General features: G+C 31.6%; 2 protein-coding genes and 1 long non-coding RNA gene across 3 annotated transcripts; 1 reads left to right on the plus strand and 2 right to left on the minus strand.

The window, feature by feature from the left end:
• Positions 1 to 1,275: 1,275 nt before the first annotated feature.
• Arl5 (ADP-ribosylation factor-like 5) lies at positions 1,276 to 17,211 on the minus strand. Its single transcript, XM_023169152.2, has 4 exons — positions 16,873 to 17,211; positions 16,611 to 16,819; positions 7,948 to 8,183; positions 1,276 to 1,524 (listed from the first exon to the last, which is right to left on the minus strand). Exons 1-4 carry the CDS (start codon positions 16,916 to 16,918, stop codon positions 1,476 to 1,478), a joined length of 540 nt encoding a protein of 179 aa, XP_023024920.2. The 5' UTR covers positions 16,919 to 17,211; the 3' UTR covers positions 1,276 to 1,475.
• A 594-nt stretch (positions 17,212 to 17,805) lies between these two features.
• Positions 17,806 to 19,002, plus strand: LOC141480532 (uncharacterized). Its single transcript, XR_012464409.1, has 2 exons — positions 17,806 to 18,008; positions 18,066 to 19,002. It is a non-coding gene; the product is annotated as an uncharacterized lncRNA (long non-coding RNA).
• Positions 19,003 to 20,709: 1,707 nt separating this feature from the next.
• On the minus strand, positions 20,710 to 26,428 carry Tap42 (immunoglobulin binding protein Tap42). The gene is made up of 4 exons (XM_023169150.2): positions 26,196 to 26,428; positions 25,794 to 26,134; positions 22,945 to 23,260; positions 20,710 to 21,355 (listed from the first exon to the last, which is right to left on the minus strand). Exons 1-4 carry the CDS (start codon positions 26,322 to 26,324, stop codon positions 21,104 to 21,106), a joined length of 1,038 nt encoding a protein of 345 aa, XP_023024918.2. The 5' UTR covers positions 26,325 to 26,428; the 3' UTR covers positions 20,710 to 21,103.
• Between the last annotated feature and the right edge of the window lie 63 nt (positions 26,429 to 26,491).

Below are 26,491 nucleotides of genomic sequence, written 5' to 3' on the forward strand. Positions count from 1 at the left end.
AATTCTTCTTATCATCTCCAATAATCCTCTGATGTAGGGAAGTGCAAGCACTGGTTGTGACGGCTTCTCTTCCTTGCGAGGCTCCTGCTGTCTTCTAGCCAAAGTCTTTTCTACCATCGCTTTGGAGTTGCCATTCCGTTGAAGATCATTTTTGATGATGTCTAGTTCATTCTCGAGACCTTCTTTCGTATTACAGAGCCCAAAAGCACGGTCTAATAGAGTCTTGATGATTCTTCTTTTAGTCGATTGATGGTGGTTGGATTCGTGGTTCAGATACTGTCCCGTATGAGTGGGTTTTCGGTATACAGATATTTCCCACTTAGTGTCGGTCCTCTTCACCAAAACGTCTAAGAATGGCAATTCGTTGTGGATTTGCTTCTCTATTTCTATTCCATTTTTACTTGTATTTTATTTCACTATTATTTCATTTCAGGTTTATTTTGGTTAATATAATTGTTATTTTCAGCTATTCATTTTCAATTCTTCTTTTATAGTTATTTCAAGGATTTCATATCATTTTATATAGTAGACAATGGAAATTCATCGAGAAATTAGTTATTAGCAATGTTAGCAGGGTTTCACTACATTAATCAAAATCTGGTCCAACTATAAATGTGAGGGATTTCGTTTACACTGTGTTATTAAAAATCAGTTGTTTCCTATTTACAATTTATATTTATTTACCTTTATACATAATTCGCCTAGAATTTAAAAAATTAGGTACACATGGAAAAATGGATTATGAGCGGCCTACAAAAAAAATAAACAAAAATTAGATTATTCTCCTTCAAATTACAGATAGAAATGTACTCGACTGAAAAATGGCGATATTTTTAAATGAACACGCATATATTAGACTACAAAGAAAAATATGAGGGCAGAAAATTGAGATATTTTCAAATATGATAAAATAAAACAGAATATTAGATAGTTTGATGACCAAATCAAAGTTCTCTCAATATGAGAAATCTGTTTGTATTTTCAGAGCACACCACTGAGATAAATCGTTTCATTTCTAGAAAATTACACTAGAATGAACGAGTTCCATTTACTTCGGAATTCGTTTTGAAACTGATTTTCAAATATTTCAATGTATTACTTTGTTCCAACAAATAAAGGGATAGTTCAAACACCAAACTTTTACATTATCTACAACTTTTACTTTGAGAAAGTTGTCTCAATGTAAATAAATGGGAGCATTCATTCACCACTTTTACTTCCAAGGGTGGTGTAGAAACACTCCCATTTACTGACATTGTGACAACTTTCTTGAAGTAAAAGTTGTAGATAAAATAATGGTAATGGTAAGAGATAAAATAAAAGAAAAAGTTTGGTGTATGTTGTTGCTGGTGATTTACAGAAATGAAAGGATTCTTTCACTCTCTGCATGCATTTTAGTTCACAAAATATATTACAATGGATTCCTTACAATTAAATTAATGAAAGACTAAATTCCAACCCAAGTAAAAACTGTGTCATTTCCTCTTCAATCGACTGACTATCCACTCGAGTCCTTGGTATAACCTAGAAAAAAATAAAGGACAAATAATAAAACAGAGAAAACAAGTTACATTCAACATAAATAAAAACGAAAACAAAACAATTCTATTCTCATCTCATTTCAAAATAATTCATTAACTTGACTTTTATATGCCTTATTTGAATTGTTTAAATAACAAATTATTTCATGACATGATCCACAAAGCCACCAGTAATAAAAATTTCAACTATTTGAAGATATTGACATAAAATCTTATGAGTAATAAGCATGGTAAGGACACTGAAAAATGGAAAGAAAAAACGCCTCATGAAAAAGGAAATGACGAGAAACCTGAAAAGTATACTGAAAAATTTTCAAAATTGGAAAAGCTATCTATTTTTAAAGAAAAAATTAAAGTGTTCAATTCCACATGGTTATAATTATTTCAATGATGTTGAAAAACTAGCTTTAGTTCACAACAATCATTTGAAAAACGATAACTCTATCACACTTCTTGATAATATTGAAAAAATATCTAGAAAACCATGAAAAATGTGAGGATATTATAGAGAAAAGTCATCTACTACAGGAAGAAGTACAATCCAGATGATCTAAATGTCAGAACCTTTCAAGTACAACAAGATGATGGAGAGCCCTGAAAACGAAAAATACTTCCATGAAAAAAAATGGTACTATTCAATGAACGAAAAAATTAAAGCAAAGAGCGAAGAAAAATAAAGTGGTGAGACCACTGAATGCAAATGGGTTTGAAAAATGAAATTAGCAACGACCATACTTTTCTCAAATATGGAGCCAGGTTAGTGGCACACGAACTATGATGAATTCTTTATATCCGTTGTGAAACAAATCATTTTATAATCATTATATTTATAATGGATCATCAGGAAGAAAAGGTTTCAAAATATCGCCATGATATTTCTGAAGTATTTGTTTGCATCAGGTGTCACCAGTATCAGTATCAGTTCATCAGAAAATCTCTGCTGAATTCAAGAACTCACCCTATAAGTAGTGTCTCGTATATTATGAGAGCATCTCTATTAAAATTGAAATTTAAACTTTTCAAACCTTATTAAAAAAACATACGATGTGCTTTTGAGTTTTATTATCCCGAAAGTTAATCGTACTCAAGGCGACTTCTTCTTGTCATTAGTCATCGTATTTACTTAGGTATAACACTCATCATGAGATTCTTATATCTTTATTGTTGCTCCTTTAATCTGCACCACGTGGTCTTCAAATGAAAACTAATCACCTATACCCTAAATTGAACTTTCCAGTTGTTTTTTTTTATAATAAAATATCAACATGCTCAAAATCACTTTACGTATTTTTAATAATATATCAAGGAAAACGTGCGGATGCATCATTCAACAACTGAGTAACAAACGATTACTTGAAAAGGGCAACTTTATGAAATCGAACACAGTAGCAGCATTTTTTATTAATTCAATTTGAGATATACAATATAGAACCATTAACTATTAGTAAAACAATTGCACCAGTTTTCAATAAAACACACAATAGTTATACAAGCAATGAAACAGCTTCTTACCGCTGGCAGGATTGCCATAAAAAATGTTTTTGAGAAAGTAAGAGTGTGAAAATTGATTCAGTTATTTAGTTTGCATGTCATGCTCCAGTTGAAGACCTACAATAACAGCCGCGTTCGTTTGTCGACCTTTGTTCTAGAAAGGAACTTAATTTCTACAAATATAAATTCAAAAGATTGTTAGATTTGTCGGGAATATATTCATACATAAAAGATTTTTAAAATACCAGAAATATGAGATTTGTCTCCTGCATATTTTCTGTGCGTTATGCTGAATGAAACTACAACACAAATTAACTTGGAATCTGAATATAAATTTATGAATAAATATTTGAATATAATAATAAAATATGAATATAATGAAATATTTCATTATTTATTAGTAGTAATATTTTGATGCGTTCTTCTCTCTTGAAGAAAATTTCAGCTTTAAGTTATTTCATGTTGATATTTATATCAACAGAGAAAGATTAATTGAAAAAAGTGTCAATCTAGAACTGTTCTAAAATACGTCATTCTGAGATGTAACTAATTCACCATCATTGATTCCAAACAACTTATGGTCTGATCCATTATAAATAGTTCTATTTCAAGAAACACTTCATTGTGAGATTTTCACTACACATTTTCACAAAAACGCAAAACGTCTTCTACTATAGTTTCTCCAGGTGTGCCTATATAGTGAAAGACGTGGTGTCGTGTTTTTTCAAAACTGTGTAGTGAAAATCTTACAATAAAGTGTTTCTTGAATGCGTTATGGATTTTCATCAAGTATCGGCCGATTCCATCACATAAATAGTCCTAAAAGTAAAATGAACATACTGTTGTACATCATGCCCTAAAGAAAATAACGCCGGGCGCCACTGGTAGCCATAAACCAATTGTGACGTAGCTAAGAGTGAGCGAATGTACGATGTTCGCTGCCGTTCTAAATGTAGCGAGAATAATGCTACCGGCTTCGATGGAATTCCGATGAATGTTTCGGCGCATTCGATTGCCAAATATAAGCGCCATCCACTCGCCCATCGAGACAGTCAAGTGGAAGTGACAGTGCGGTACGCGAAGCGATCTAGTAAGGCGATAGACATTTGAATAATAGTTGAAGTTTTAGTTAAAGTGTTTGTTGTATTTGAAGTGAAATAAATTTAAGTTTAATTATTGTTCAGTGCAGTCAATTATGGTAAACCCACGAGGAAAAACGTAACAATACAAACAAAAAATTCGAAATTATGGTATCATAATCACAAATGATTCATGTTCGCTTGAGTGTGGCAAGATAATCTATGATTTTTAACTGAAATGATGTTTTACTTACGATTTTGTTTTGTTGTTGTTTATGTAGTTATTGATAAAAAAAGTTTAGAATAATTGTCACTTTGATAGGTACTTCAGGAGAATTATTTTGCTAATTGACTTTGTCTAATTCGGTTTTTTTCCAACATTGTTCATCACACTGGGTAGGCGGTTTTGAAAAATTAACATTAATTACCTCAGCGAATAACTGAAACGTGAGGATGACTGCCGCAGTTGCAGTTGAAACGTTTAGAGATTGTAACCAAAGAAGACCACGGCAAAACCCGGAAACCAACCAAAATACAAAGGGAAAAAAATTGTTTGAAGTTTACACTACTTTTTTTTATTACATACATATGTTTTTGACATTTTTTTTTAAATCTAAACAAAAATATAGCATTACAAATTGTTTATTTAATAGACAAATGATTATGAATTTAGTTTTCTTTGGTTTATTGTAGATAATCAATAATAAATTGTAAGATAAAAGTTTTTGAATACATTGTTTAAACAGTAATACATAAAAAATAACAACACAATATGATTTTTGTGAACAATCATGTTTCATAACAAGTGGAATGCCAAAAAAGTCTGATAGATATATAATTGTTACACTCACTTTGATGAGAATATTTTCTACTTTCAGAGATAAAGTACAGCTGTCATATAGCCTTCACGATATTTGGGTTAACGATTATCTGACTATGAAGAATGTAAATGAAAACTCTAAGAAACAATTGTTAATTTGAGAAGAGAAATTATGCTCAATTTTTTCCTTCAAGTCTAGGTCATGAAACAGTTTTCCTAAATTTTTTAATTGATATGTATTAGTTTAAAATAAAACGTTTATTTGAAATGACTGCTTTCCACATCTCATGTAACTAACTGCAAACTCTAGGAGTAGCTACTTTTGCGTAAACTTCTTCATCTACAAAAACCTAATTTGCTTATAACTTTTGCAATTATTCATTTGCAGGTGCAAAACTTTCAAATATTTTTGTGGGTGTTATTTATAATTCCATTCCTTATCAAGATACTCCTCCAGCATGATAGGAAGAAATATTTTTTATCAATATTATTTCTCCTTCTATTAATGTTAGCTTCAGCATACATAAGTGCCTCTCAAAGATCTATTTATAGAACCTCCTCTTTATCCCAGACTTTGCCTTTGACAAGATTATAACTTTCAGAATTCATAAAGTTCCATATTTTTCCAATATAACTAAATGTGTTCTCAACAGTTTATTTCATTATCAAGTCTAATATAAACATTTGATATCACGAATGATTTGTTTATAATATTGTTGGCCACAAAAAACATTGTTTTGTTTCAATATCAGAATAATGTGCGTGTTAAGTATGTTTGCTATTATTAATAGTGATACTTGAATATATTTTACTTTAACCATTGAATAACTGTAGGAGTTTTATCTTTGTTGACATGAACAGGTCATTTAATGATAGGCAAATAGATGCCTAATCACGTTATTTGAATTTTATATTTCAATAAAATACACAATTATAGCCATTTTCACCTGATTTGAATAGTATCCAAATTCTTTTAGAATATGTTAAAGATATTGATTTTTTGTTTCTTCTTCGATTTCTCAGATTAATCTTTGTGGCATTTTTTCAAATGGTAGTTAGCACTGACCCACTTTAAACTAATTTTGTTTAGCTGAGAAATTTCAAGATAATGTTCTTAATAGGAAGTCGACAAAATTTATCAATACACTGGAAAAATGATTTGGTAGGCCTGATATAATTATATAAGAACTAATAAACTGTGTGAGGAAGATTCCCATGTTGGGACTGGGTGAGGGAAAATAGAGTATGTTTCAGTTGTTTGAGATCATCACATCACACAAAACTTTGTAAAAGCAAGAAAAAATGGCTCCCTTCACAAACATAATTTTTAAGGATCCTGAAACAGTACTAGAAAACTCCGAAGAGCAAGTCTGCCAGCATTCCATCGGAATCAGGAAAGTCTGAAGTTTTATTAAGAATAATTCCTGTGGAATTAACTGGCCCCAAAGGTAAAATCAACAGCTACGCTCTTTTTGATGAAGGGTCTACGGTTCCCATGGGCGACGCTGTATTGGCTGAGAAAATAGGCGCTACTGGACCAATAGAAAGTTTGAAACTAAGTTGGAGAAATTCTATGATCTGCGAGGACCCCTACTCAAAAAAAGTCAGTTTGAATATGAAGGAAATAATGGAGAAACTGAATGTTATGAATAATGTTGGAACTATCCATTCACGAAATGGAATCATCTGCAACAAGTAGATATTGAATATATACACTGTGTAAAACCACCAATTCTTATAGGACAGGACAACATCGATCTCATCATTGCTGTAGAAGTCCACAAAGAAGGAAACCACCAACCTATTTTGTCTAGATCGAAATTGGGATGACTAAAGTATAACTTTATAGACCGTATTTATGAATAAATTCAAAATGCTGGTTAAATTGAAACCCTAAATATCACTACATAGTATAAAAAAAAGTTGCTTCCCGCTGTCTGTTCCTATGTATGCTTAGATCTTTAAAACTGTGCAACAGATTTTGATGCAGGTTTTTCATTAGATAGAATGATTAAAGAAGAAGATTTATATGAATATAACATGTATAGTATAGTAGAGAATTACTAATAATTTTAGAGGTTTCTAATGTGATGTTGCAAATAAACACATTTTATTAGCTTACATTGCAAATGCTGGCTGAACCCTACGAGATAGATCAAAAAATGTACTACAGTATTGTACACCTTAAAAAGGTCTACAAAAAAGTTTGTGATGTCTATCTCTCAGATATAACCCACAATAACCCTTTTTTTATCCTCGAGAAATAATACGGCATTAATCCTTATCCAATTTGATACCTTAAATATATTGTGCATTTAATATAGGTCAATAATGCCTTTCTCAGCATGTAATTCAAGTGAATATTTTCGAAGATATTACAGATTAAAAATGCAGGGACATAGCGGTTGCAGTGGTACCGGCCGGGGGGCCGGCAGCTCGTGCCTATAAATAGCGCGTCGAAGGCCACGCACGCATTTATATGTATATTTGGTATCAGCTTTGCACAGTGCGGAGCCGAGGCGGCTTGCTAGTTTGACAAAAGTGACAAATTCAATAGATTTATTATAGATCGATGTTCTTCAAATTTGTTAGATTATATTTATGGCGTGAGGTTACAATCATTGTATCGTTTTTAAAACATTTAAATATAGGCATTTTGTTAAGAGCACTTTCAAGATTTGAGTCACTGCAGGTCAGCAAGATGTCTTCTGCAAACAAATTAATGAGATCACAATCCAGAAACAATTCAAAGTCATTAATTAATAACAAGAGCACTGAGAACATGAAAAGCTCCCTTGAAGAACGCCTCAATGAACATAAATTTCATCAAATAACGAATTATTTCTTAGTTCTGACACAATTCTCCGGCAATGACGGTTTACACCCATTTATTTGAGGAATTACTCATAGTCAATGAGTAAAATATTTCATGTGATTAATTTTGTCTATTTTCTATGATGGCACTGTAACTCCTGATATCAGATTGCTACAACTTTACTAGGAAATCATTACTCACCCATCTCCAGTTAGAGCACAACAAGACTGTATATGCCACTGCTGTTGCTTAATGGAAGTTAAATCTAACTCTTTGGATATTTCAGAGGCAGTCATCGAACCTTTAACATCCTGCTTATTTGCGTACACCAAAACACCTGCTTTCGATAATTCCTCGTTGGCTAACATTTTGTACAATTCTTCTCTTATCACAGATAACCTTTCCTTATCTGTTGAATCAACTACTAAGATTACAAACTGAAACAAAAGAGAAGAGAATATAATGTTTCAACAGTTATTTCAACTGTTTTATGGCATAAGTTGTATCAATATGTTTACAACATAAACAACATAATAGTGAAGTGTAGGTCAAGAATGAGTCACAAATATATGTAGAATATACGTGTTTATTTTGTTTTTCACTTTTCCTTTTCCTTTGAACTGTACAAACCTCATTTTGATGAGGAATTGATAACGAGAGTTTTCACCTAAAAATCTGAATACATTTTGAAAGACAAGGTTATTTTTGTATATGTAATATTGTACTATTCTTCATTTATCATCGAGTTTATTACATTGAATTTCCCGTGAATTATATTTATTTTAATTATATGTTATCTGTTGAGTTGTTTCAGATAAACTCTTTCTTCTGATTTATGTATGAAAAAAAAATTATCTACAGATTTCTTCCAAGTTTCCATAGATACATGTGAATTTTTCCTTAATTTGTTTTTCATTACCAAAGGGGAAAAAAGCGTATTTTCTAAACAATAAAGTCCACAAAATTTTATTTTTCAAAAAATAACTGTCTGTCATAAGCTTATATAGTTGTTGATAGGTTTGTATATTGAGAAAGATGCTAATATAAATTTAAAACTAATATAAATACTGCTCCCACACACTGAAACTGCATCCCAGAAAAGTGTTTCACCAACTAAGTTGTTATCAGATGACCTGTACTAAATATGGAAATAGAATCCCAGTTGGAAATAATATGGTTTAGTAAAAATTATCTCAGTGATAGGAAAAGGAACCTTGTATTGACGACTATCAAACTTATGAATGGATTGTATCTTCAAACCAGTCAGAACTTCCCACAGGTAAAATTATGTTCAGATAATTTTTTTTTTGCAGACAACAGCCTCCTCAATTACAAGGATAATACCCGACATACATAGTCAAAAAAATCCATATTATATTTGAATATACAATCCACACCTTATAAAATTGATGATCTTCTTGTTTTCATTGACAATCAGGTATTACCTGAATAAATTTCGTTAATGGGGCACTGGCTCGAAGCTGATGAACTTTGTTATCTAAATACTGTAGAAATTCTTTGAATAATGGGGGAACCATAATAATAATTAGGAACAATTTTTCTGATACTTTCACTTTATAAAATGTGAATAGATTTGATAATCTACTTATAGAAAGCATCTTCGAGTTTTCTTTAGTATACAATAGATGGAATGGTGGAATGTTCCTCCTGACGAAACTCAAGTAGTTTTCATAAAAGAGCTCCAAAACAACGCATTTCAAACTTATCATTTCAACCTTTTCCTTTAAAAAATTAATTACTGAAAAGAGAGGAATGAAATAATGCATTCAACATTTAAAGGGATTCGTTTCTATTTCACCATTTGGCAACATTGGTTATAGCTAATAAAGGACAATGAATCTGTTACCTGTATGAGACAACGATGACATATTTCAGAGACGTGCTATTCTGTTTACTTATGTTCTGAATTCCGAGACATTCTGTGACATATGACATTTTGTGCACCTAACCTATCTTACTCTAGATAAATAAATAACAAAACAACTGTTGTTTATGTTGCTTGTGGAGGTGGTATTGAACTATAATTTATATTGTGCCTTAATTGTTGATTTATAAAGATAATTTTCCTTTTTTAAAGTAGAATACCTAGGTGCCTATAAATTATTTCAACTTGATATAGGCGCTGTTGCCAATATGTGAATTTATTCACATAATAAATAAATAATAAATAAATAACAAAACAACTGTTGTTTATGTTGCTTGTGGAGGTGGTATTGAACTATAATTTATATTGTGCCTTAATTGTTGATTTATAAAGATAATTTTCCTTTTTTAAAGTAGAATATCTAGGTACATATAAATTATTTCAACTTGATATAGGCGCTGTTGCCAATATGTGAATTTATTCACATATTGGCAACGGGTAACACCCAATTAAGTTTAAGAGATTTCACAATAAATTATATGAATACAACAAATAATTACATCTAACTTACTTTTTAAAAGTAGAACTAATTTATTAATAAAAAAATAACAGTGAGAAAATAAATTTACTGAATTGAAATATTAATTAAATAAATGAATGATGAAGATAAGGAAAATTCAATAATTGATGATGTTTATGTTTATATTTACTACCATTTATAATTTATTTCTGAGCAAGCGTAATGCAAACTTAAATTTTGTTTCGTTCAATGAAAAGAAGTCCAGATCGACTTTATTACCACCAATAGCAACTCTAGACAGGGGAGAATGTTTACCGTAGTTACAACGATGAAAATCTATTGCAAATGTTTCTGTATTCCTTGTACTTCTAGAAGGAACATGTAAGCCAATTTGTGCTAGCAATGCAGGGCAGTTAATAAGATAATTTAATAATTGGAATAAGAGTTTTAAGTCAGTTTCCACTCTACGACTACTTAGCTTCATTATATCTGCAACCCTACGAATATCATCTAATGAATGGTCCTTCAAGGGCATTTTTAACTTGAACGCCAAAAATTTAAGAAATTTGTTTTGTACCCGTTCAATGTTAAGTGCAGGACTTTCATAGGTGGGTGACTATATGGAACTGCAATAATCTAAAACTGATCTTACCAGGGTGAAATACAGCATTTTTATACATTCAATATCATAGAAGTCCTTGGAAGTACGACAAATGAAGCCTAGCATTTTTGTGGCTTTGTTTATAATGTAATTATAATGTAGGTGAAAGTCCAGTTTTTTATCCATCACTACTCCTAAATCAGTTACAAATTCGACACATGTTAAAAGTTCTCCCGATATGTAGTAATCATAGTTTACAGGTGTAAGTATTCGATAGTACGTCATACATTAGGTAATAATATATGGAACATGGGGGGGTCTTTATAGGTCTCCAAGTTCCAGTAAGCCTGTTTTTATTGATGCTCTGGAGGATGTGATAGAAAAACATTTTTCTGATGGTAAAAGATGTTTATTAATTGGTGATTTTAATTTCAATTTTTTTAGTACTGAATATTATGAGCAAAAAATAAAAACTCTATTTAATATGTATGGGTTAGATCAAGTTGTTCAGGATTATACGAGATGTTGTGGTGATTCAAAAACTTTAATTGATTATGTTGTTACAAATTATGATAATGTTAGAGCAGTTATGAATGAACCTAACATCTCCGAGCATGGCATTATATCCATTAATTTATCCACTGAACACTTTTGATTGCCTGAAAAATCAATTACTTTTAAAAAATTTCCAGATCAAGAGTATCATAATATAAATATGCAATTAATCTCTTGTAACTGGAACAATAACTCAGTTAATGTCGATAATATTTTACATGAATTAATTGATAATGTGTCAACAATTGTTAATGAAATTGTCCCTGAGAAAACAATGTATCTCAAAAGTAATTATGTACCCTACTTTGATGATGAACTTAAAGAAATAAGACGTGAGCGTAATAATGCATATTACAATTTTAGGCATTGCGAGGGTGGTCCAAAAGAAGAACTTTGGAATGTCTATAAGATCATTAGAAATCAATATGTTGTTTTCCTAAAGGAAAAAGAGAGATTATATTTTGAACAAATATAGACAAAAATAAAAATAATAGTATGGAAATGTGGAAGTGTCTTAAAAAACTTGTTAAGCCAAAACAAGATGTTGTTAGCCGTATTCAGTTTGAGATTAATAATCAAAATGTAATTTTAAATAAGGAAATAGACATTGCTAATAATTTCAATTTATATTTCATATATAGTGTAAATGAAATAACTTCAGTTTTTCAAAATGTACAGCAATGGACCCATGACTACCCTGTTATATCAGCTAATTACACTGAATTCGTGCCTTCAACAATTAATGAACTAAGAAATATTATATTCTCGTTTGACAAAACTAACAAAGCAGAAATTTTAAATGATAATTTCTTTAAAAAAAGCTTTGATGTAGCTGGGTACGCAATATTAAATTTAATTAACACATCACTTAGAACCAGTGTGTTTCCAGATCAATTTAAGATTTCCACTGTTGTTCCTGTACCGAAAATTAACTCAATTAAAGCTGAACATTTTAGACCATTAAATATACTACCAACTCTTGAAAAAGTGTTAGAAATGTCTGTATATAACCAATTAATTCAGTACTTTAATACCAATAAATTGTTTATAGGCAACCAATCAGGTTTTAGAGCTAGACACTCATTTGAAACGTCTCTACAATTTTTAATAACTGAATGGAAAAATACAATTGATAGAAATCAGTACATTGTTGCGACATTTCTCGACCTTAAAAGGGCATTTGAAACAATTGATCGAAATATTCTACTTGAAAAATTAAAATATTATGGGATATCAGGGATTGTTTTCGATTGGATTCAAAGTTACTTATTCAACAAAAGACAAAAAACTAAATTTGGAAAAGAATTGTCAGATGAACTTATAATTGAGAGTGGCATACCCCAGGGTAGTGTGTTAGGTCCATTGCTTTTTATTATTTACCTAAATGATATTAATTAAATATCTGGATCACACTGTATAAACGTGTTAGGAATCACACGTTAAAAGGTAAGACCTCGTTAGTCCTTAACTCGCACAAGTTTCTCAACTTCTGAGAATTGTCGTTCATATGGGGGCGGCAGCTGATTAACGGGAAAACAGATTTTAAACAGATTTTTTTTTTTATGCAGGTGATACATTGGTTTATTGTATGAAAATGAAAATTTGGATCAAGCAATTGTTGAAATGAATAGGTCTTTAAATATCATTGAAACTTATTTATTTATTAATAAACTGAAACTAAATGTCAGTAAAACAAAAAGTATGATTTTGACATCATCTTATAAGTATGATCAAATTGTTTGGGCAAATACTGTTATAAAAATTAATAATGTTAGCATTGAAATTGTGACTGAAATAAAATATTTGGGTTTTATAATTGATAAAAATCTAAAACTAAATAGTCATGCTGATTTTATTTGTAAAAAAATATCTAAAAAACTTTTTTTTCTTTCTCGTATATGTAAAAAAGTGTCTATGTATGCTAGGTTGACTCTTTTTAAAAGCCTAATACAATCTCATTTTGATTATTGTACAACATTACTTCATCTACTTGGTAAAAATAAAATAGCGCAATTGCAAAAGCTTCAAAATTGGGGCATGCGATTAATATTGGGATGTAGCCGTTACTCAGCAATTAAATCGATGTTACAGTGTCTAAACTGGTTTTCAGTTGAAGTACGTATATTATATATGACTATGATCTTTATATTTAAGCTGCATAAAGGATTGCTACCCAATTACTTTCAAAAATTCTTATTGAGAAATAATGAAGTTCATGATTACAATACGAGAAGAAATAACAATTTTTACATTAATAAAACTAACACTAAATTTGGAATGAATAGTATATTTCATAAAGGCTTAAACGAATTTAATAAACTACCACAATTTGTAAAAGAATCTAATTCAATAAACCAATTTAAGTTATCATTAAAGAAGTATATTAGTGACAGCTCATTATGATATTTGTAATTTTTTATTTTTTAATGTGAACTAACCTAACAATCTATAGATATGTATGTATATTTGGTTTTCCTTGAAAGGTACTTTAAAATGTTATTATATTTACATAGTTAATGTCGTGAGATAATTATGAATTTGTAATTTTTCTTTTTTTTGTATATTAGGCTTGCCTACTTAATAAATAAATACAAATTTACATTTATTCACGTTGAGATTCATATCATTTTGTGAACACCATTCACTAAATCTGGTGTTTGAATTGTCTTAAACATTTTCAAATCATCTGCAAAAAGTAAGTATATTTTAAGTTAACTCTGATATCATTAATAAAAATGTTGAAAAGAAACGGCCCTAGATGGCTTCCTTGTGGTACACCTGATAAAACATTAATTTCGTTAGATATGTATGTGAATGTATTGTGAATTAGAAACAAATCCCTTTAAAAATTAAAACCCAACATTTGAAACATCAATTTGAATACTTTTCAAAGTGAATTTGAAAAACTCATGAACTGAACTCAACTTTATTTTGTTCAAACTTGCATTTGCTGTAATAACCCAAATTGAGGAACATTCCACATTATTTATATATTCTTTGTATTTTCAGTTTTCGACAGTTTTTTTGATATTTTCGAAGCCATTCTATCAGAAATATCGGTTTAATCAAAGATTATTGTAGCTGGAGATTTTAATATAAATTTCTCTGATGAGCAGTTTCTCATAATATTAACTGAAGAATTTGCTAACTGCCTTCAATATGACAATGAATGTATCAGAACCCACTCAGATATCGTTACATTCTACTATTACAATTAACTACATCAGCTCAAACTTTGATAATGATAACTTTAAATGTACCGTCATTCTTCACGACTTTCCGATCACGAGGCAATTTTCAATTTCTTTCATATAAATGGCGACAAAATGAAAAGAGATCTAGATATGGTAGAATATTCAGTAAGAAAAATTTTAGAAAATTCAGAGAACTTGCCTCAGTCACAGAGTGGATAGAATGTTTGTCCACTCCTGAACCTATGTATATCCTACATGAGACTTCAACTGTCCTCTTCGAAAATAGTTTTCCCCTCATAAAAATAAGGGAAAAGAGGAAGAAGCCATTAGTGTCCTTAGGAATGAAAATACCAGCTACAAACTTCAGATCACTAAATTTAATTAGAAAACACAATCATATGAATAAACACCATATGAAAATTCTAAACGAATTCTATTGCATGGTAGCCAGAAAATTTACCATGGATATTTTACCCTCAGTAGAACCTTTGCACTATCTCAAGGACATACTCGTATCTGATAACTTCAATTTGAGTTAAACGAACATAGAAGAATTCATAACAATCTTAATGGACCTACCAACCCACCAAGAAAAGACCATGGTTACTGTATGGTGGTCAGTGGCTGGTGTGATTCACTATAACATTCTGCAACTGGGCCAAACTATCACAGCAGAGTCCTATTGTGAGGAAACTGACGAAATGTACCACATTGGGTCAGCACCAGCCGGCACTGGCTAACAGAAGAGATCCGATTCTGCTCCATACACCCCAGACCTCTTGCCAACCGACTACCATCTTTTCAAGCACTTCAATAACTTTTCATTGGGAGAACCTTCGCCAATCAGGACTAGGCAAAAACGGTCTTCGTCGACTTCATCGAATCCCGAGTACACAATTTTTATGCTGACTGAATTAATCGACTTGTATTACGTAAGCAAAAGTGCACTGATTCAAATAGCGATCAATTCGATTATTTGAATGAGTATCCAATGAGCTATTAAAGTTTGAAGTTGATGAAAATGGACAAAACTTTTGAAAAAACCAAATATAACATTTTGTATATAATAAATTGATGGATGTAGCCGTTACTATGTGGTAGGAGTTCATCATGAAAAATGAGAAATAAAACTTCCTATGTTTTCATACCACTTCTATTTGTAACTAACATTATGATAGAGTTCATTATATTCGTTTGAAAATGTCCATATAGGACATAGTTACAAATAAAAGTGGTATAAAATCATAGGAAGTTTTATTTCTCATTTTTCATTATCATTCAGTGTCAATCAATGATTCTTTTTTTTTTGGTGCAATTTATCATTCTGTACCAAGTGTATTATTATGTAGCTAGGTATCCATATCCTCAACTTTTTTTACTGGTTTTTTTGTTATATAACCTTCCACAATCTGAAAAATAAATGGAGCTCAACCAATAGAGAACTTGCTGAAGTGTAATAAAGGCCAAACTGAAAAGTTCACCTCGAAAAGTTACTGCAAAATATAAACAACTGAAGAGTCTAATTAGTCAGTAACTTGTTGTATTCATGAATTTTGCCTACAAATTAAAAAACAATTGAAAAAATTTAATATTTATACTTATCTTTCTTTAGTGGTCCGCATTTCAGAAAATCTTTTTCCGTTTCCAAAACCTGAAATTCACTTTAAAACTTTCATCTCAAAATATGAATCACTCTAATTCTTTTGACATATGTCAAAATTTATGAATAGGACAAATTATTGACTAATTGGACTGTTCAGTGGTTTATATTAGGCAGTAACTTTTCGGGGTGAACTTTTCAATTTGCCCTTTATTACACTTCAGCAGATTATTGATTTAGCTTTGTTTATTTTTCAGATGTTGTAGTCAGTATTGAGTTCTCCACAAAAAAATGTCTCAAAGAATATACCTTGAAACATCATCACACTAATCTCATTTGCATTCACTGGAGAAAAATAGATAAACAAAAAATGAAAGAAAGGAGAGTTCATGAATGATTTTTTGTGAATTTCAATTCCTACATTATCAAAGAAAAATTGTGCATTCATAAGGAATGTTCCAGTTTCTCTTTTCTTTTTGCATAATAAACAATTTCCTTCTTATTCTCACCTCTGTATTAGTATAATAAGTACTCCAAGCTGCCCTCAAGGATTGTTGTCCTCCCAAATCCCACATAATAAAATGAATATTTCTCCAAACAACTTCTTCAACATTTGACCCGATAGTAGGACTAGTGTGAACAACTTCATTCATCAAAAACTGGTACAATATTGTTGTTTTTCCAGCATTGTCCAAACCAACAATAACTATTTTGTGTTCTAAAATTCGAAAAATATTATTTTTTTAGGTTAGATATATATTGAGAACTTGCCTTCATTGCCAAATAGGCTCCAAAGCTTAGCAAACAATAATCCCATGATACTAAAATATGTTTGGCATAAAAATATGTTTTGATTTGAATTGGTTTAAAAAACTTTTAGGAAAACTTTCACACTATTTCACTCAACTCTCACAACCAAAGTTCTAGATAACATTTCGATAAAACTCCTCACAAATTCCACAATAGAAAGTAATTGTTAAATTAGATCACATTTGGAACTATAGAATTCGTCATGACTTCAAATATTCCTCATCTTTCTTGCGAAAGCTCATAATTGACTATGAAAGCAATGAAAGTAAAAAGGAATGGAACAACCAGAATCATATGGAATAGCTATGACGCACCTCTGTGGATGACGTGATACCACAGAATATATTCTGTGATAATACGTCATCAGCCTTCAGAATAGACGTGTTTTCGCTAAAACTTCTCTGCTAGTGGAAAGTGCGTTCGCGGATTTATATTTCATTCAGCATTATTTCATCTATATTGGAACATAGATATTTTAATATACATAGTGCGGACGTAAATAGTCCCCCCTACCCTTTCAACTTTTGAACGGGGAAATATATCAAATATTTTTGTGAAAAGGAATCAATTTTAGTACTTTTTGATTAAAAAGTCGACAGCGTGTTAGCAACCAGTCGGGCGCTTTCAACTTTTTTTCAGTTGGAAAAGTCTTGTGACATTTCGTATGAAAGTTAATTTAATTTTCCACCTTTTTGAATTTTGATAACCGGTTGCAGAGTTATTAAAATTTGCATTTGAGACTAAGAATTTCGTAATTCTACCACCCTCTAAGTCAGATTTTTCGTTATTATTTATCTTATACATAAAAAAATATTGAACAAATGTCCCTTGATAGACTCCCCTTTTCCTTTTCATACAAATTTTGTGTACTTTTGTGTAACATGAATACTTCTGATAACTCTTCCCGACAGGGCTTTGAGTGCGTTGGCGGAGGCAATAAATTTCTTATTCTTCAAAGGTATGTTCCCATCATGTCTGAAAATTTCCACGATCATTCCTCTATGTGAAATAGTGGATCTTGACAACCCAGCTAATTTTAGGACAATTGCTTTGCAACCGTCGTCTCTAAAGTTATAGAAAAACTGGTGAAAAAACGAGTAATATTCTTCCTCGAGAAAAACAGTATAATAAATTTATTCCAATTTGACTTTCAGTCTTCAAAAGGTACACAAGACGCTATATTTTCGCTTCTGGAAAACCTGTACACCAATCTTAATGAAAGAGAATCTGTGGCGGCAATGTTTTGTGACCTAACCAAGGCCTTCGATCGTGTAGACCAAATGCTACTTCTTCATAAGCTAGAAGTTTACGTATTTATAGGATCTGCATTACTTTGGTTTGAGACGCACCTCACTCATCGGCGGCAGAATGTTCTATTAGATGGAATTTCATTAGAAGAACGTTTCATCGGCAGTGGGGTCCCACAAAGTTCCGTTTTGGGACCTGTGTTGTTTCTCATTTACGTCAATGACTTAGTTCATGTGGACTAAGTGGTCAATTAACATGTTTTGCTGATGACACCACTATCCTCTGGCATAGCAATACCGCCTCAAATTTACTTCATCAAATCATCGTCGACATACGAAGAGTGAAAGAGTGGTGGTGTTTTGTCATTCAAAATCAACAAAACAAATGTCACGTTTAGATCCAACATAGTGGAAATACTCTTGGAAAATGTAAAAATTGAAAATTTGGAGAAAAACAAATTTGTAGGGCTCTTCAGTGATAAAAATCTAAAATTTGATTCCCATGTGGACCACTTATGTAAAAGACTAGCAGCAGGATGTTATGCAGCGAGAGTTGTTGCAAGAGAGTTAGATACTACTATTACAAGATCAGTTTATTTTGCACAAATTGAGTCCTATTTACGTTATGGAATTCGTTTATGGGGAAATTTTGCACAATTTCGTTTCAGTATGGTATTTTCTCTACAAAAAAGATTCATCAGATATTTATGCAAGGCTAGTTACAGAGATTCGTGCCGCCCATTATTTGTCAAACAAAAAATTCTGACCTTAGTATGTCTTTTTATTTTGGAAACAGTGTGTCTTATCTACAATAAATATAAAAATCAATTTAATACCACCTCAACTTATAGTGCACGACAGTCTTACTTCATTTCCTTTCCCACACCTACTCTAGCCCTTACACAAAATTCTGTTATTTTCAATAGGAAGAAGTTATTTAATCACCTTCCCATTGATTTAAGGCGAATATATAATGAAAAAAAAATCAGAAAGAAAGTAAAAGAATTCCTTGTTGAGAGTCCTATTATAGTGTGAACAAATTCTACCAAGGCTCATGTAGCTCTGTGTAAACAAGTTATTGAAATCAACACGAAATGGCTATCAATGTTTATTATGTAGCATTATATATTTACATTTCAATATTCATGTACTTATATTTGTATCTGTTCAGCTGGGCTGTCTATTCACTCTGCTATTGTCTCTAAGCATTATTTTGTAGCTTATATTTGTTAATTTTAATGTCCCATTAAATTAACAACAGATCTGAGTTTATCTTACAATAAATAATGGTTAATAATGTCGAATGCTTTTTGAATGTCTATGTAAATGACATTTACCTGACTTGAGATTCAAAATCTTCAGATATATCTTGCGTTATGCAAGCTAAATTAGTAACTGTAGATTTCTGGTATTGAAGCCGTGCTGACTCAGTTAAATACTGTTTCTGACTAGATCATAGTATATTATTTCAAATCGTTCACTAAAGTCTGCTGGGTCACCCGATTTCAACACAGGCAGATCTATATAAGTAGTTTCCACACAGTTGGACGACTTTTAATAATAGAGAGTGGTAATAATATGATAAAAGCCTGACACTCAAGTATATTCATGTTTCAAAATGAATAGGTTCCGTAAATCACAATATATTGGAAGTAGTAAAGAAAGTAATACAAATCATGAAATTATGAAACAACAACAAAAATTAATTGGCGCTCCGGGGCAACAAGGCAATCACAAGAGAGGCCAGAAAATTCTTCAAGAGCAATTACCCTCAGTACTATCCCGCGGGGTTTGTTAGAAAGTAAAATTGAGTTATTATTGCAAATTATTTTTTTGGTAGACACTGCGCATAATAAGTAAATCGTATATGATATTAGGTTAGGTTAGGTTAGGTAAGGTCAAAAGTGAGTCTCTATTGCACTCCCCACTGCAACTTGTATATGATTACTAATAGTTAATAATTTAGTACACGCATAAACTATGCCCTTGCTCAGTAAATACAAATTTTTAATAGGTTATGTCTCCAAGTATGAAAAATTATCAAGTTATTTTAAATATATGATCAATTTCAACCTGAAAAAATTATATATTATAAATTTATTTAAACAACTTTTTTTTATTAATGGAAAAACAGATTAAACAATTTAAATTTTGTTTTGGTTAAAAAAACCTTACTAATCTATGCAAGCACATTAATTCACATAGTTTGAGTAATTGGAAAATAAACAAAAATGGTATTCAACTGCAAAATGTGTCTAGTACCCTCCAAAAAAAATGTATTCCCATAAATAATTTTTGTGGCAACTTCCTAATAGTACGAAAAAGCTAGTATGTCAAGCAAGATTCTGTACTAAGAAACAGATATACTTTAACAGAAACAAAAAAGTGCATGTGAAAAAATAGTTAAATCGGTGGTCGTCAGTTCTCACTTAAATCTTCATAAGATTTTCAGTTGAATTAAATTAAACAAGTAGTTAAAATAATTGATACCTTTAACAATCAAAATACATGTTTTAAAGTCCCAAAACAGGAAATAATAATGAAACGAATATTTCAAAAGCTTTTGTCTATATTTCTTTATGAGAAATGGAGTAGGAGTGATATGAGATTCAGAAAAAGTATTTCAATCACATCACATTGAATAAATTCAAAAGGTAACCCTCATAATTCTAACACTGATATTTTGAAGACACTTTCAAATTCTTTAAACATTTTTTCAGTAACAATTTTCTTTATGTAGTTCATTACAGTTGCTGATTAAAGCTAAACTTTGAGAAAATGCATAGTATGTATATCTCAGATAAATTCAGCTCTTTCACTTGATAAAAAATATTCTGAATTCCTGGAAAAATATCCATCCTTTTTGTTATCGAATCCAGTGTAACCACAGAAATTTTTTCAAAGAGCATGCTCCCTGAACCAGTTAGTTTCCAGAAAGATTGATTTCAACTTCGGTTCATTCGGTTACCCCACCCTCGCCTGTGATCATCTTTGAATTCATCCTTGGCTCTCATTCTAGCAATGTTCTCTTCATCATCCTCTTCAATCAACTTGTCCTTCAATTCTTCTTCTTTTTCATCTTGATTAAGAGACATTCCTGCTAAAGCTGCCTCTTGAAGACTGGTGGGAACAGTTTTCTTTTTGTTTGGATCAGGAAAGATACCTTCTGCCACACGTTTATCATAAAACTCATTCACCTAAAAGTTCAATTTAAAAAAATGTTAATATCTGAAGAGTTTTGAAGTTTGGTATAAATCCACATTTCATTATTTGAATTTTTCCTTCATGGCTCGAACAAATTATAAATGAAAATGAAACATTTTCTGAAAACATTGACTGACGTTCAAAAATAGGAATGACATATAGCAATTTTGTAAATATAAGAGATCGATTTTTCACTCGATTTTTCATGATAGTGGAGAGGTCTGATTTAGAATATACTTCACTAACATATGTCAAAGTGCATTTATAGCACCTGGAAACTACAAAACAAAAATTAATGATACTGCAATGTCTTTGGAAACAGAGACGGTTGAATCTAGTAAACTCTTTCCTTTTGGTGAGAAAACTTTTAAGGTGATTCTTTGTAATTTAAATTGCTTTTACACCAGTTATTATTATTAATCTTATCAGATCATATTCATACTACTCAGCAGAAAAGAGTACTTGAGTAGAAGTTGATTTTATGTTTTAAGTGTTAATCATACAAAATTTTCTCTCATCTGGCTGAATTCATTTTTTTAAAATAGATATCAATTTGTGTCAATACAAGGTTCAATAATGTGTTCTCTACTGTTTATACTCTATGTAAATAGTATCGGAGGTAATTGTACCACTTATGTAGATGATTTTTCGGTAGATATATCTGCACCAGATTCAAAAAGATTAGAAAACAATTGTGCCTGAATAGCCAGATATCAATTGATTTCAATAAGAACAATTCATTATTCGACGCAAAAATTATTCATACTGACAACTGCCAAAACGGATTGCCATATTTCATGGCGAAAAATCAGATCTTAACAAATACTGATCACTATGTAAGATTCTTGGAAAACATTCTAGATGGAAATCCCATCATCACAATCAACCTCAAAAACTCAACTGATTGAAGTTCCTCTTCATTAACTTTTGAACAGTTTTGACAAAGAGACAGTTGCTCAACGAATATTTTGCTCAAGTAGAATCAAGACTTAGGTATGGTATCTATTTCTGGGGTGTAACTACCTCAGTAAGAAATGTCTTTATAGCACAAAAACGTATTCTGAGATGCATAGCAAATTGTTCGAACAGAGAACCATGTAACCATGTAAGGCACATTTTAAGGAGTATGGTGTCTAAACTCCATCATTGGTTTATATTTTTGAACAATGAACGTACATGTTCAAAAACAAATCAACTTTCAAAACAAATCTAAAATTTCATCAACATGATTCTACAACAAAGAACTATTTACATATTCCCTTCGCTACATTCAATTATTATACATTACAGACCTTTGATTAACTCATATATTCATTTTAGTTTTGGATTAGGAGCTTGTCTTCCCTTTTTTTGTTTTTCAAATTTGTATCATCAATCAATACAGCATTATAAGAACCATGGAGTATGTGCAGTATCACAACTAAAAAATATATCAGATCGTAAGCTTGGGTAACATTTGACAAGTTTCACTTATTATAGATATCACACAATTCCCATTAAATCTTTATCGTGACTATTTCATGTAGTATTTCAGTTCTAGTAGCTCAAAGTAGCTTAAGAAATAAAGACATCAGAATCTTACCGTCATGGTAGGTAAAGAAGGATACCCTGCCCCAAATACTGCTTTCTGTACTTCATCTTTTGTTATAATAATTGGCCTGAGAGGAGGAGGTAGAGCTCTTTTGGGCTGTATTTTATCATCCTTTTTCATATTATCCATATGCTCCAAAATGGGCTTTTCCATATCAATGCTATTCAGTTCTTCGATAGCTTCATGAATAAAAAGTTTGATCATTGTAATGAAGTATTCTCGTTTGATTTCCTCATCCACATGTTCATTCTCAATATTTTTTTTCAAGTCACCAAGTTTAGATTTTAGTTCTTTTTGTTCTTTGAACCTGCAAAAAAAACCTTAACATGCAGAAATTGCTACTATTACGTATTTTTATAAAACAAGAATCAAAGTTGAATTAAATTTGCAGATTTTTTTTGGCATCAATAACACACACTGCTGTGTATACCTCTAGGGAGCAGCCTAACTATTTTCCAATAGGTGGCCCATTTGTAATGTTAATGGATAATCCCAAGATCATACAATAGTTTTACTATATCAAATAAAATCATTACATTTGTAGCAGGACAATTGAAGGTTCGTTTTTACAGTTTAAATTAGCAATAGGTATGCAGACAAGAAAAGTGAATAAAATGAAAATATCAGTACAAACGTGCAAACAATATTAAAAAAAAAAAAAATACATAATAGTGCACACATAATCTTCAAAATTGGCATATTGGAATTCTTGAAGGGATCAGAATGTTTCAGGAGGTATTCATCCAAAACAAGCACTTTTCCCAAATACCAGAACTGCAATACTCTTTGTGTCAGAAATTTCACCAACCAACACACATCGAGAAGAGTATTACCGTTCTGATGTTTGTGAAAAGTGCTTGTTTTGGATTTATTCCATGCCAGAGGTTCCAGTTTCACCTTTCTTTCATTTGCTTGGAACTCCTCATGTATCCCCAACGAAGCCTCTGACATTTCAGACGATCTCTCAGAGTATTAAACTTCACAGAGGGCTCCATGGAGGTATTTTCGTGCAATTCCTCTGACTCATAAAGAGAGTAGCACAAGGCAACCTACAAGACAGTAACGGGCTTTGGAGGTCCTTACAAAGGTTATGGGTCTACAGAGAAAAAATCATGGGATTGGTACAAATCTGAGATTTGATTGTATGACGGTCAATCTAAAGATGGCTGCTGAGGAAGGACCTGTGCAAATCGTCATTGGATCAGCTTATCTGCCTTACGATAGTCAGGAACTGACTATGGCAAAATACACACCTGACATGGGAAAGCACTGACAGCAATAAAAGTGGTGAGCCGTTACAACAGTTTTAAAAGAAGGGCCAGATGGCATTCACCCAGTTATGCTGCAAAAGGGACCAGAACTTCTACTTAAAAAATTGTATATAATTCTCAGGATGAGTTTGTCTCTGGCATATATACCAAAAACATGAAGATTGATTAGGGACACTTTTATTCAGAAACCTGGAAAAATTGGGCAGGACTCAGCGAAGACCCTGAGACCAAACAGTCTCATGAAAACATTGAAAACTTTTGAATACTACTTGACAGACATATTAGAGACACAGTAATGGCTACCAAACCACAGAATTGAGACCAATATGCCTACAGATCAGGTATGTTGACGGAAACAGTATTATGCCAGGTCCAGGAAAAAGCCGAATATTGAGATGCTTTCTTGGATTTAGAAGGCTCATTTGATGATACATCCTTAGAATCAATCATTAAGGCATCGAGGAGAAGAAGAATTGAAGATACAAGCTGCAGGTGGGTGAACTGCAAGCTTAGAGGAAGATTGATGTACACGACCATCATGGAAGAAGAGATAATAGTGGCACAGGTAGCAAGGGGTAGTCTCCAGGGGTTTTTTACCCCACCGTTATGAAAGCTTGTAATGGATGAGTTACTAAGTTTTCTGGACCGTAATAAACACATAAGTACTGGGTTATGCTCTAAACCAGAGCAAAATGGTGAAGGGACGCACGCAATAGGTCCTGAATATTACTAGATGGACTGATGAGAAAGGGCTGAACATAAGCCCAAAGAAACAGAATGTAGTAGTATTTACCAAGAGGACCAAAACAGAGGGCCTACGACCTCTAGTGATACTAAATCCCAGACTGACCTGGAACCAGTACTGGAAAGAGTGAAAGGAAAGGTGGAGTTACTTATGATGCTGGTCAGACGCACCTTAGAAAGTCATGAGGGCCGAAACCAGACATGATGTTATTGGCTCTACACCATGGTGGTTAAACCAATAACATTTGTATCTATGGTCTGGTGGCCAGAGATGAAATTTAAGTGTATGATTGAATTGAAGGATACCAGAAGAAATGGTAGTATTTGGGTGTGTAAAGATTGTTTATCATCAAGATTAATTTGATAGAATCGGCCGATACTTGATGAAAATCCATAACGTACTCAAAAAAAACACATTATTGTGACAGTCACCAGTCATCATAAGTGAAGCATCTTATAGTAGCTCATTCGATGGTGCTTCTAGTCTAATGAGAATTTCAGCCTGCAGGGGTCTGTATATGCATATCATCATGTTTATTTTTTAAGATGAACCATTGAAAACTCAATCTGTTTTTCCTGTATGAGTTTATACAGACTATAATGTTTTTCAAAGAAGAGCTTTAGGGAATTATTTGAAAAGCTCATACTACCAGAAATTTACATTTCTAAATTGTATGTACCCATTTTCAAATGTAAATATGATTTTGATAAAAGGTTTACTATTCTTAATAAAAACGCAACATTCAAAAATGATTTTCAACCTTTTTATATATTAAATTTGGTGCATTCAGGATATCTCTTAATGTATACCCATTAATACCCTACCTTTGTATTTTATTTGCCCTGGTATTCACTGCTGTCAACAGTTGTTCCAACTCTGTCTTATTTAGTTTTTCATCGGTTTTCTTATCTTGATAATTACTGAGATTATATGCATTGCAGCGTAATAAGAAATCCTTGAAATAGATTTCAGCAACATCTACAATATCTTTCCGTTCACCTGAAGTTAACTTCAAATTGAGAGAACCCAGGAGTGCTGGTAATAAAAAATACTGGAGATCACTTGTTGAAACTTCATCAATACTTTCATTGTTACTAAAAATGCCAGCCAATGAAACTAACCTAGTGGCATCTTCGAAAGTTTTCATAGTCCTTTTTATACTAATCTGAAATAGAAAAGTTAACTTTTATTAATTATTCTTATCCATAAATTACAAAAAACCTCACCTGCATATCTGGACTATTAGTAGGTTGATCACTATTTGTTATGTTATTATAAGATTCTAATCCCTTTTTGAATATTGATGACAGACTTTCAATATCACTTTCACTCGTATCGGTTCCCTTATTATCCATTATTTTATTATTGACAAAATATTTTCATCCAAAAATGATTGTTCTGAGAAATCAGAAATGTAAAACGTAATATAAATTGAGAGCAATCGGCAATGGTGCCGTTTCAAAAAAAAAAAACTATTTGTTCCAGTATTGCCAATGATGAATTAGTAAAATACCTACCCAAA

This window comes from Leptinotarsa decemlineata, unplaced genomic scaffold (genome assembly GCF_025532065.1).
Source record: "Leptinotarsa decemlineata unplaced genomic scaffold, Ldec_3_MD MMD2_P_RNA_scaffold_9, whole genome shotgun sequence".
Lineage (NCBI taxonomy): Eukaryota > Metazoa > Arthropoda > Insecta > Coleoptera > Chrysomelidae > Leptinotarsa > Leptinotarsa decemlineata.

Excerpts from the sequence above, each read along its gene's own strand:
- Tap42 (XM_023169150.2), bottom strand. The coding sequence starts at position 26,324 with ATGGATAATAAGGGAACCGATACGAGTGAAAGTGATATTGAAAGTCTG. Across the intron at positions 26,135-26,195 it reads CTAATAGTCCAGATATGCAG|ATTAGTATAAAAAGGACTAT; the intron begins GTGAGGTTTTTT and ends TTTCTATTTCAG. Across the intron at positions 23,261-25,793 it reads AGGGCAAATAAAATACAAAG|GTTCAAAGAACAAAAAGAAC; the intron begins GTAGGGTATTAA and ends TTTTTTTTGCAG.
- Arl5 (XM_023169152.2), bottom strand. The coding sequence starts at position 16,918 with ATGGGATTATTGTTTGCTAAGCTTTGGAGCCTATTTGGCAATGAAG. Across the intron at positions 16,820-16,872 it reads GAGCCTATTTGGCAATGAAG|AACACAAAATAGTTATTGTT; the intron begins GCAAGTTCTCAA and ends TTCGAATTTTAG. Across the intron at positions 8,184-16,610 it reads CTTATTATACTAATACAGAG|TTTGTAATCTTAGTAGTTGA; the intron begins GTGAGAATAAGA and ends CTTTTGTTTCAG.